Source organism: Aulonocara stuartgranti, assembly GCF_965226115.1.
Source record: "Aulonocara stuartgranti genome assembly, chromosome: 14".
In the NCBI taxonomy this organism is placed as follows: Eukaryota; Metazoa; Chordata; class Actinopteri; order Cichliformes; family Cichlidae; genus Aulonocara; species Aulonocara stuartgranti.
The window spans coordinates 25890636-25902914 of NC_138950.1; the positions used below are offsets into that span (position 1 = coordinate 25890636).

A 12279-nucleotide genomic window follows, 5' to 3' on the forward strand; every position below is an offset into this window, starting at 1 on the left:
AAGCTCCACGAGGGACACAATGACGTATGTGACATGCATTGTATGACCACATTGGTTAGCTACAACTGCAGATTACAATAATAATTCCATTTTCCACTCCAGTAAAAACAGCTGATCCTATTGTTTCAGATCTACTAGGATCCCTCGTGGTACAAACGTGCTGTTCCTACAAGCCAAGACAACAACTACATTAAAAGACATTAAGTCCTGTAACACCCCTGTTACAAATTCAGTTCTTCTCCAAAGCTCTTACAGTCTCAAACCACCCACACACGTACTCGTTGTAGTTTCTCTACAAAATTAAGGTAACCAGTTTCCTTTCTTGTGTGCGAGCATTTGTACGTGTATCCTACCTCCCAGCACGCTGATTGTTATGGCCTCTGTGTGTTCAGCCAGCAGATCGGCCTTGGCTATAGCGGCCAGAGAGAGGTAACTGGACATGTTCCTGCTCAACTCCCTGTTGCCCCTCTGCAGGAACCGCACGGCCACCGGGACAGCTAGCACCATGACCGAAGGACAACTGTAGTTCTGCAGAGACATGTTATAGGAGAGGAGACACTCTGTTCAAGACGACATTCTCACAGTAAATATTTGTTTTCTAACATTTTAAGAGACATGCCAGCGACTGGTCAAAGCAGCACACGTCCACAGATAAAATGCTTTTGTTTTTGTAAAGTGAGCATGATTGGCAATCACTGTAACTTTGAACAAGGGGACACAGAGCGAGCGCATTCACAGAGAAATCAGTCTGACTTGAATTAAGCTCACTTCTTAAAAGGAAAGGGCAGCAAAGCAGGCTTAATTTTACAGTCCTGACCTTTACTTCTCATTATCTATAAAGGAGAGTAACAAGATCAGATGCCTGTCCTTTGCTGTTTCTGATCTTTCTGAACAACATGTGCATGGTGTTAACGCTCATTAGAACAGACAGTACAGCCTAAAGATCCTCATTAACAGCAAGCCACGCATCAAATATATTTAGTAACTTGAAACAAAGAGCGCCAGCAGTACTTTCCTCAACCCATGTGATAAGTGCCACAGAGATTAAAACGGGCTATAAGAATGAAGAACAGGGGGAGAGACTGCATTGTATTGAAAGACATATGCACAAGTTTGTGCTCTGAACGCTCACGGACCGCGGGATCGGGATTCAAAATGCGCCAGCACCCTCCAGAGGACAGTTTGATACGAACGTCGTGTTCACTGCCGCTCACATATATTTATTTAACACTTGTGAACCCACATCTAAAACATCTGCTTCACATTTGTTTCTATTCACACACCTAAGGCCTCTAAGTCTTTACTATATATATCTATTTTCAAGATTTATCTTTTATGTCTATCATCAAAAACTGCTCAATCAATGATTTGGGGAGTGTAGTCTCTCGCTGTCATGCCTCTGGTTTTCCACATGATGGCAGTGCAGGCACTGCAAAAACTATTTTACCCACTAATATAAACTGTGTAAACACCTTCACTTCCTTTATTATCAGGCACCAAAATATAGAAGAATCACCATGAAATGCAGTGTTGGCACTGGAGCTGAGACGTTTTAGAGCACAAACTGTTTTTAGTCTGTCTAAAGAGGGACGATCTGAACACTCAGTGTGAAGCCTGTCATGTTTGACAGCTACAGGCAGCAGGCATGAGGTGCCAGTAGTGTTCTTCTTTTGGCACATGAATTAATGTATTGATTTATTAATCTTTCCTGTCATCTTGTACTACACTTCAATGACAACGCACGTCAAAGAGCTCATATGACATGAATCGTCTCTCCTTTTCTCTGAGGGAGTTTCTGTGGGAAAATAAGACAAGTGTCTATAATTCAAAATGACAGGGAGGGAAAGAGAGAACGGAAGGGGTCAGAGATAAAGGTGGATGGAGGGCAAGAGAGGAAGGAAAGAGATGTGGAAAAATGACATGAAGAGAAACAGATTTTTAGAGATAAAGAAAAAGAGAAAAGGAATGGCTGTCCTGATAAGTGCAGGAGCTCGGACATCGGAGCCAGAAGGCGCCGTCAGAGCTGTCAGAACTTTTAACCTCACTTTTGTGTGTGTGTGTGTGTGTGTGGGTGTGTGTGTGTGTGTGTCTTTCCTGAGGAGTCAGTCTCATTATGGTGGTATTAACCACATTCCCTTTCCCAAGAAAAAAGTGGGAGGGAGAGAAAGAAGGTGGAGGGGAGTCACTCTGCTTTTATACCTTTCAGCACTGGAGGTCTGAAAATGGGGAAGGTAAGTGAGTTTTAAATGTACATTTTCATGCCTCCCCCCCCAGCAGTGATTACATAAAGTATATTTGCTCTGAAAGGGAAACTTCCCTGCTGGAGATCATGTATTATTAATTTTTATTTTAACTCTTCTGCTTGTACCATTTTGTGAGGGTTTTCTTCCGCTTGTGCACCAACGTTGCCTTCCTTCACTTGTTTTCCCCGCGAAGCCTTTACACCCTCGTGTTTACCACCAATGCTTTAAAGAGCTTTAGCATAGCATTGCTCACGTGCATTAAAAAAAAAACATGCAACCAGCCCCAAAACTATAACCTGTCAAAGGTCACATGACAAAGAGGAAGACGAAAGAAGTGCTTTTTTCTGTTTTCTTTACATTTTTCTACTCAAATTTGATTATGCCCGTTTTCTGATGAGCTTGACAGTTTTACTTCTTAGAGAAGAAAACTATTACCAAACCCTTAATACAACAGCTATTGATGAAGTTTAATGTAGTGCATATCAATGCATCAGTAAAATATGTTATAGCCAAGTGCTCCCAATGGCCTTTTTCCATTCTGTACAAGCTATAGGTGTGTGGCTGAGATGAAAGGGAATGTTTGAGTACTTTGCAAAAGTCTGAGCCCACTCCTCATTTTTTTACGTTTTGTTAGGAAAATGGAAAATATGTGCAATGAATTATTAAAACTTGTACAAATATATATGGAAATCCAGTATACAAGCCAAAAACAGAGTTTGAGCAATTTTAAAGATGAGTGAATATTTGCAGCGACCACCTTTATTATTCAACACAGCCTGAACTCTCTTTGGCAGCTCTCTTGTCATTTTTTTAAGTAGTCTTCAGGAAAAGTTCTCCAGATTTCTTCAAGGAGACTTAAAGCTCTTCTAAGGATGTTTTCCTGATGGTATTAAATGGTGAATCAAAATCTGACGGCACTTTTCTGCGTTCGTCAATTTTGACAAGATCTCTGACACCACTGACTGAAATGCAGCTGCAAACCATGACAGAGCCTCCACGGTGTTTTGCTGATGCTTGGAGACGCTCACTGTTGTATCTCTCTCCTGACCTCCTCTGCACATACTGACAATGATTTGAATCAGAAATTTGAGATTTGGATTAATCCCTCAATCAGACCTGTTGCCACTGATTTTCAGTCCAGTTGTTGTATAATCCAAAGAAAACTTTTGAAAGACTTTCAGAAACACTAAAAAACTATCGCTCAAGACCACTGACAACAAAGTCTGGCCCCTCAGAAAGAAAATTTTAAAAAAGAGGGATGGCTTGGGACTTTTGCACCGTACTGTAAATTTTAAGTTTCATCCCATGAGCACTAAAAGTATCTTGGAGCTAAATACCCTAAGCACACATAATATCCTGAGAGGTTTCTGAGTATGTGTGTCCTTTATGTGCTTCAGGTAAAACAAACAATGATGTGTGCATGCGAGCGTGTGTGTATACCTGCAGGATACAGCTGGTGATGTCAGACGCTATCTTAGCATGCGGAGTGTCCTCTGTGTTTTCACCTTGCGGGGTGAGGTTATGCTCCAGACAGGACTCCCACAGTCCCACCAGAGCCGTGCTGTGTCGCTCGATGGAGCCCGTCTCCCTTATGGCTGTGGTGATGCGTGTTATGCAAATCTCCACCACTGCCTGGTCATTGTCATTGGTCAAATAGTCCTGTCAGCCAGCAACAGGATGCAAAATTAGGAATACAATGATAAAGTAAGGACAAAAGCAATGAATTATGCATAAGGGCATAAATAATTAATGGCATCTGCTTTGTAATTTTTGAATAAATACCAACTGTGTGTGTTGGTTGCACTGATCTAAACACATCAACTTACCGGTGAGCAGGAGATTGCCTTAATCTGGTCCAGAGCTTGAGACAGACAGTCTTCAATGTCTGCGTCCTCCAGAGAGAACAGATCACCTGCTCTGGACAGATCCCTCTGGCCGAGCACTTGGCTAAACAGCTGGTGCATCCTTGTCCTGGTTTAGGACCTTGAGACGAGCCTGGGACGGCCTCCGCACAGTTTAAGATCACTTAACTGAGAAAGTCGCTGACATAATGTCTTGAATACCATAGCAACTTTTCCTTCACCTCCTGGTTTTAGAAAGATATTTAAATAGAAGACTCTTTTCTGCCAGGGATGGGAGAAAGCAAGTCTTTCTAAAATGCAATAAAGCTGAAATATATGAAGATTTTCAGGCACACACTTTTATACAGAAAGAAATATCGAATGCATCATATTAGGACTTGATAGTTTTATAATTTTTGTTAAAATCCTCTCCGGCGCAGTCCAGAATCAGGTAAGTTTGACGGGTTTGGCCCAACATTTTTCTGGGTCTGCCTGAGGCCTGTTACCATGGAGACAGGGCAGTCCTTCTGCAGCTGAGTCCTGAAGGAGAAAGGACAAAAAAAGAGAGAGTGAAGGATTAAATTAACTAAAGAGAAGGAAATGCTGGGATCGTCATTTTGCACACAAAATCGTCTTCCAGGAAGAGATCATTTGAAAAGCTGGGAAAATTAATTCGGAGCAAGTCAGAGATACTGTCGAGCATCGGATATTTAATTTTGCATGTGATTTTTGCTCTCCAAAACATCTCAATTAAAGGAGTAGTCGTGCATAAGAAACAAAATTTCATTGCAAGACATAGACATGAAGATTGATACAACTCTTATCTGTTAAAAATACTGCTTATTTTAGCTTAGTCTAAATCCTGGAAACAAAAAGGTTCAGATGAATTTCACATTCTGTTTGTCGTACCGATTAAACAAATAAGATGTGCATTAGTTAGCTGCAGGTTAATTGTGTTTTCTTTTAAAAGGACCTAATAGTCCAACCAGTTGAATCCTGTTCCTAACCATTTTATTACAGTTAAAGCGCAGGATTCCCAGTGTAGAGGGTTCAGTTGGGGGCAGTGGGCGTAGTCCTTTAACTAGCTTGTGTATTTATGGCCCCAAGTCCCATAACAACACAACGGTGCAGTAAAAATGTCCATACAGCTGTGACAGAGCTTTGAACCTCAAAATGGCCACTGTGCTAGAGATGCAACTGTGTGTGAAAGCTCACCTGTGTGAGATGTAGAAAACTACAGACTGAAATTCACCATTCTGCCTGTCTCTGGTAAATGGACTGGTTCTTATATAGTGCACTTCTACTCTACAACATGCCTCTCATTTGGAGAAAAGTTGCTGGGGCAGCATGTGAATGTGGGACTGAAGGTAAAAGCATGTGCTCCACTCCAGAGACCTGTGTGTTGGCATCGCTAAGTTATAGTAAATAAATAATCTTACATCTAAATCTTAGTCAGACAGCATTTAATCATATCGCACATATTTAGAAAATGATAGCAGGGAGCATAGCACAAAAGTTAAAAGGGAGTCCCTGGCCCGCTGCCCAAATCAGAGTCTAACCACAAGTTCTCAGTTAAAGCCCGTTATTTATTAATGCATACCAATATCTGAGAGCAAATTACTCCAGGGTGAACCAAGGCCAGAACAACAAACACAAACACACACACTTCCACTTTTTTCCCATCACAGTCTGACTAAAACCGAAATAAGGAATAACTAAAATACACACAAAGTCAATGTATTCAGTTTAATACACATTTGGATGCACTATAAATATATATATATATATATATATATATATATATATATATATATATATATATATATATATATATATATATATATATATATGTATACACACACACACACACACACACATACACTTATACACACACATAATATATATATGCACACATTTCTCATTGGCAAATATTTTTCAATATATATCTTTTCCACAGTCATTTAAGTGCAATAAAGGAACTATTGTTCTACACTTGAAATTACTTGACATTTTTTTTCTTCATCTTTGTCTGTTTAAAAAAGAAACCTGACTTCACCTCTAAATGCACTTTGTTTATCTGTGTGTGTATTTATTTGACTCTGACTCTAAGCGCTATGCACTCAGACCTAGCTCATATGTACAAATGGCAAATAAAAGTTTTAATCTTTATCTATTGTATTTACATAAATGAAAACAAAACTGAATGAAAGGCACGTGGTAAGCCTAACACCCTAAAATAAGCAAAGCAGAAGAAAACTGTGCAAAAGATAAATGCAGTTCACGCCCTCTGCTTCACTGACATAAACAACATGTGGGTTAATCGTTTGCAAAGAGCTGCAAAGGTCTCTAAACAAGAAACACGCATTTTCACAGAGGTTTACCGGTCGAGGATGGAACCAGGGCTTTTAAAATGGCCAGATGTTGACCCGCAGGTACACTCAAAGATCCTCAAAGCTAGAGGCGTCACACCGGTACACAAAGAATTAAAAAAAAGAAATAACTTACTAAACTGCAAGAAATGCAATAACAGCCATAACACCGACGTCTTCCAAAAGACCAAGAGAGCGCGTCTGCCATCACATTCTCTCTGTCTTTCTTGAAAATCCTGCACAAGGAGCGACCACCTCACGAATCTGGATGGAGTATTTGGAGTAAAAAAAACAAGAGGTTTATGATCGGTGTACACAAAACATTTTTTTTGTGTAAAAACTGGGTGATCCACAGCACGCTTATCGTCCTGCAGCAACGCAGCACCAGCACCGCTGACCCCCAGCAAAATCCAGTTTAAAAGGACGAGTAAAGTCAGGATGTGTGCTGCAGAGGAGAGCTTTGGCAGACTGTATCTCTGCCCTCTTTTCAGCGGCATGAGTAAGTTAAAACATGATAATAATATGTTGCATATCTGGTGCAACTCTAACTGTTATACTCTACACTATAGCACAAATGATGTATTATAATGATTGGTAAAGTAAATAAAGGTAATGAGTCGAACAGAATACACAGTGTCCTGGTGTTATGAATGGAGTTCAAAGTTGTGGTAACTGAAAAGTAGCATGTTAACCATTTACTTGCATTACTGTTACTCTTGTCAGCTTCAATTAAACATTAAATCATTCACACCGGAGCGACGCCGGAAGGGCAAAGGATTACATATGCACACGCACACATATACACACTCACTGAGACTGCTTCTAAAAGTGTGACATATCACTGGCTTAGCGCTCCTTATTTTCTATACAGAAATCTAAACACGTAAACGCGCTGCTGTTCTCGCCGTTGTCGCTGCTTTCTGGGCGGTTTGAAGTATTCGCGCACGCCTTCTTTCTGAAGCAGCCACCCGGCGTGTCTGCTGCCTGTGATCACGATGACTTTGCTCACAGCAGAACTCTGCCTCCTTTGAGAGGACGAGCAGCTAAACATATGTATCTGTGTCATTTTCTGCTTCCTGCACCAGCTTCCCTCTACAATCAGACATCGTCTCATCCTCGCACCGTTTCACTGAAAGCCACACTGGAGCGAGCCCAAGCCAGACCAAAAGGAACGCACAAAGCTGACCACTTGGGAGGCCGTTATCTGTCCTGCCAAGCCAGCGACGGCCATGGAAACCCAACCATTGCCAGGATACCACATCGGGAATTCTTACTGGTCCGAGCTGTGGCTTTGGGACCGAAACACCAAAACAGCCATAAACACAGAGCAAAGAGGTTTATCTGTCACACAAAGACAGGCCAACACACAGCTGTGAAGGTGAATAATCACAAGCTCTCTCTGTGCAAGGAGTTCCCAAAAATACAGTATGAGTGTGTTGTTATTTACACTGCGAACATATACTCCTGTACACTGTGTATTTCTTAACTTTTTGATAAGGATGTACTGTATGACATACACACTTTCCTGGGAGTGTGTACAGCCATTCAAAACTAATCCCACCAAGCACCAGACATCAATGGATGACATTTTCTGGGCTAAATCTGGTCAGCTAGCCAAAGCCTTTAAAAATATGCCACTTCACATATAAATTTGTTCAAAAAGTGAAAGCTGAAGAGTCCTCTTTGCAGCGTATTGGAAAGACTAATATTTAACAAATGTGCTTGTGCTATTTGTATACATGTGGCTACAAATTAGGGCATCTGAGAAAGAAGGTTTTGAGTATAAACCCCCCCGGTTGGTTGGTTGTAGGCTTTCTGTGAGGATTTGCATGTTTTCCTTGGGCTTGTGTGAGTACTCAGGTTTCCTCCTACAGTTCAAAGACATACCAAATGTCAACATTGCTTAGAGGTCTTTTCGGTAAGTTTTTGCTCAGTGGGTTATGGTCTAATACACCAGTCATAATAAATAAATTGTAGCTTCATTTGGACTAAAATGTTTTGTGTTTTAAAGACATGATGATCATTCAGAGCTGTAGAAACTGAATTATACTGCAATATCATGTGTATCTAGCACAAACTGTATATAATAGGTGAATGTAAGCTGTGCATCTGAACAGCATTCCTGCATTCCTTTTAATGGCCAGTAGGGGATGATTATTCAGTTTGCGAATAAAAAAAACAAAACACAGTTTTAGTGAGAAAATTAAATGACTCATCACTTAAATTATGAACTCAGTTAACAATTTCTTAACTGTTTTTGTGTTTGCATTGCTAACTTGATGTTGTATTTAATACAACATCGCAGTTATTTTGTAACTAATGTCCAACGTGGAGAAAGATGTTTCATCAAACAAACTTTAATGCGTAGCTAGCGCTCACTACGGTTTGGGCATGCAGGTTCCTCAGTCAAATCTTCAATCTTTACATCTGGTTTACGGATGTTACCAGAAATGATTTCTACAGTGCCATTTGGCATCATAATTGTGGAAACACAACAGCAGGCAAGGGGGCGGCATACGGCTGTAAGTGTTGTAGTCTAGCATTAGCTCTGCTCCAACTCATCGATATGAAAGGCAGAGTCAGCTATGGAAATACTGGTGGGGTGATTGGGGGATGATAACTGACTCACAAACTATATAAAAATTATGTTATTGTGTTTTATTTAGAGTAAGAGAGAGAAAATACTACAAATTTAATAAGTTGGCTATAAGACCAGCACCCAGAATTCAATTTTCTGTTCACAGTAACAACATTCACAATGTTATCCTTCTTATGGTATTCTGAAATGCACTTTAACGTTTTGTTTGAGACAGCTGGCACTACCGGTGTGAAATCAATTTTGTTCCATGGGCTAAAATAGCTAAAATAGTGCCAACATAATGACACTGTAACGTTAGCATCCTGCTCGGCAACCATCCTAACATTTCAGTCTGTGTGTGGTCAACAAAATGTAAAGTTAACATTTTAAATAAATAATCTGCCACCCCATTGATGTGTCAGTATATGGGATGATCATTTAGGCATCAAAGTGGGAGTCAAGAATCATGTAATACTACTAGTGTTGGTACCGACTGCTAAATTTCTGGTATCCCTATCTGGAAACCAAACACGGAGGTAGCCAAAATCTTGGATTCAAGTTTTTACAAATGAATGGTGGATAAGTCCAGCTTTAAAACAGAGTCAGCTTACTTTCCCCAATAATAACTAAGACTGAAAAAGAAAAGAGGCATGGGAAAGAGATGGAAACGACCAAAGAACACCAAGGGGAGGAAAGAATGAGGAATGGAGGAGCCACCAGACCGAGTCCCAGACTGAGAGAAAGCTGGAGATGGATTATGTTTCCAACACTTGCATTCACCTTTACATACAGCATACGTATGCTTCTGTCTCTCCTTACTAGTGAAATGCTGTGTTATGTAATGTATCCTTTCCTACTCTTACTATGTCACAGCCCGCCTGAGTAACTGAGTAGCAGTGTGCGTGTGTGTGTGTGTGTGTGTGTGTGTGTGTGTGTGTGTGTGTGTGTGTGTGTGTGTGTGTACAAGCAGAGAAAAAAAAATGGGCCTCAGGAATTTCAGTTCTTTAATAATCAGCTAGTTACTATTAATCACCAAGCTACGGCTCAACAAGCTTAGGAATGCAGCCTTTGAGCACGCACACACACACACACACTCACACACACACACACACACACACACACACACACACACACACACAGTCATATTTCTTTCACAGGACATTACATTACCTTAAATTTATTAACCTCACACTTAACCGTCACCCTAAAAGTTTACAGTGCAGGAATAGATGCGTCTGCACATGTGAAGAACACAAATTGCAGTTCCACAGTTAACAACACACAGTGAGTTGTGTCTGTAAGCTTACAGACACAACTCACTGTCTGTAAGCTTACAGACACAACTAGTGTCTTGTCGTTGGTGTGTTGTCAGTCTTCCCCAAACCCGTTCTGGTAAGATAAATGATTCCAGGGAAATTCAAAGAAATAGCGCTCTAGCAGGTACCCACATGTTGAAGGCAAGCTGGGTGCCGCTGGGTGAGGGGTACCAGAGGGTGCGTGCTTGGGGAGGGCAATACGAATGTTAGGGGGTTATGTGAGGACAATGGGCCTCTCCTTCTTCCTTGCCTCCACCACTGGCACTACCGTCTTGATTCAGCACACTGCGAGGGGGAGAGAAAACACTGCCTCTTTTGTATGGCCTATGAAGACAGACCAGCCCTCCCTCTTTTCCCTCCTCTCTCCCTCTGCTCAGTCAGCCCTGTCTTTCTGTGTAATGTGCACCTGCTCGGCCTGCAAGACATCGCACACACTCACAAAAAAACTTGAGAAAGGAGCTGTGGGGAGACAGAAGAGACTATAGAAGAAAGAGCCTGCGTTGTGCATTCCCTGCATTCATATCAGGCTGAGCGTGAATTCAGAAGCTTCATGAAGAGGAAGAAAGAAAGATTTGGTTCGTCAACCAAAGTTTAACTATCTCAATAACGACATTGAGTTGTACGTGTTCATGTTTACTTCATTTGCAAAGCACAAGTCAATGTTTGCTGCTTACGGTGGTTGTTGACGGTCTCCTCGTAACTCAGAGCGTATCCTGACGAATTTGGCCAACTCATTGAATGAACACATTTTTATTTATACAGCAAAACCCAGAGCCTACAGCCTCAGAGGTGTAGACAGACTATTTTTCTATGAAATGTATTCAAATGAAATGTATTTTATTGATTGGTATGCGTTGAATTTAAGCTTGATTTAGACTTCTAAGGAAAATCTACCTCCTAATTTACAACATAAAGAAGCAAGCAGGAAACTCTTTTGAACCCTACACCACAACCTTCCACGCCATTCAGGTCGTCGCGGTCCGGGTCGACCCGACACAGATGCATTTCTCGGGAGGTGCACAGTCATCATTTGTTTATGCAGATATGAGTTCCAGTGCAAAGGTACAGAATGAGGACTCGCATAACCAAAATGTACATAAATAGATACAAATTTATATTAAAAAAATTGGCCATGGTTGCTAAAATTATTATTGTTTTGGCTTACAATAAAACTACTATGTCAATGGGTGAATTGTGTTAGTGTGGAACAACTGCCATAGAAAAATGTTATCCCTCAAAAAGTTGTGGTGGAAAATGTAAATCCAGTTCTAAGAATGTGTGTGTGGCCCACACTCATACAACCTGATGCATGGGGTGTTTGGAGGGGGGGGGGGCAGTCTTTAATCCGTGCTGGCTGTGGCCACTTTTGGTGATCTACTGCAATCTACTCCTGTCTGGCTGGACCAGTGACCGCTCAACCAACGAGTGACTACGGTGAATTTCATTTATACAATTAAAGCAAACAAATATCTATTCAGCAAATCTGAACATCTCAAGTCTCCAGCAGTTAAAAGGAGTCATTTTATATTCTCAGTTTTATTTACATTTTTACTTTTTATACTTTAAATGGTGAGAATACGGCTTTTTTTGTCCTCAAAAATCCTTCTGCCGTATCCGTAAAAGACTGCACCTTCCATATTGATTACTTGATTAAAGTCTGGTTAGTTAAGTAGCTGTTCTATAACTGGGCCAATCAGTTATGTAACTGATGCCTTGGATTGAATGAATAAGTACGATGAAGGCTCCCCGAAGACATCTGTGGAAATAGGTCCACACTGCCGCGGAGAACTGAGTTAAGACTTGAAAGATAGACCCCCGAGGAGCCTACTGTAGAGGTATTGTATTATATGTGAATCTGTGTGTGTGTGTGTGTGTGTGTGTGTGTGTGTGTGTGTGTGTGTGTGCATTTGTGCTTGTGTGGGACAAAGGGGA

The 12279-nt window shown here is 41.0% G+C and overlaps 1 protein-coding gene across 5 annotated transcripts in view; it reads right to left on the reverse strand.

Annotated features, from left to right (window-relative positions):
- Positions 1-12279, reverse strand: part of veph1 (ventricular zone expressed PH domain-containing 1) — a 91001-nt gene that overhangs the window by 73623 nt on the left and 5099 nt on the right. For 4 of the 5 annotated variants that reach the window (XR_014270617.1, XM_082501780.1, XM_082501778.1 and 1 more), the window contains exons 2-4: positions 4070-4624; positions 3684-3902; positions 354-528 (exon numbers count right to left, since the gene is read on the reverse strand). Coding sequence is in view for 4 of the 5 variants with exons in the window: in XM_082501780.1 (XP_082357906.1) it covers positions 354-528; positions 3684-3902; positions 4070-4207 (532 nt within the window). In the remaining variant the exon portion in view is untranslated. Of the gene's footprint in view, positions 1-353; positions 529-3683; positions 3903-4069; positions 4625-6589; positions 6718-12279 lie in introns of all 5 variants that reach the window. The other variant, XM_082501779.1, reaches the window with a different exon arrangement.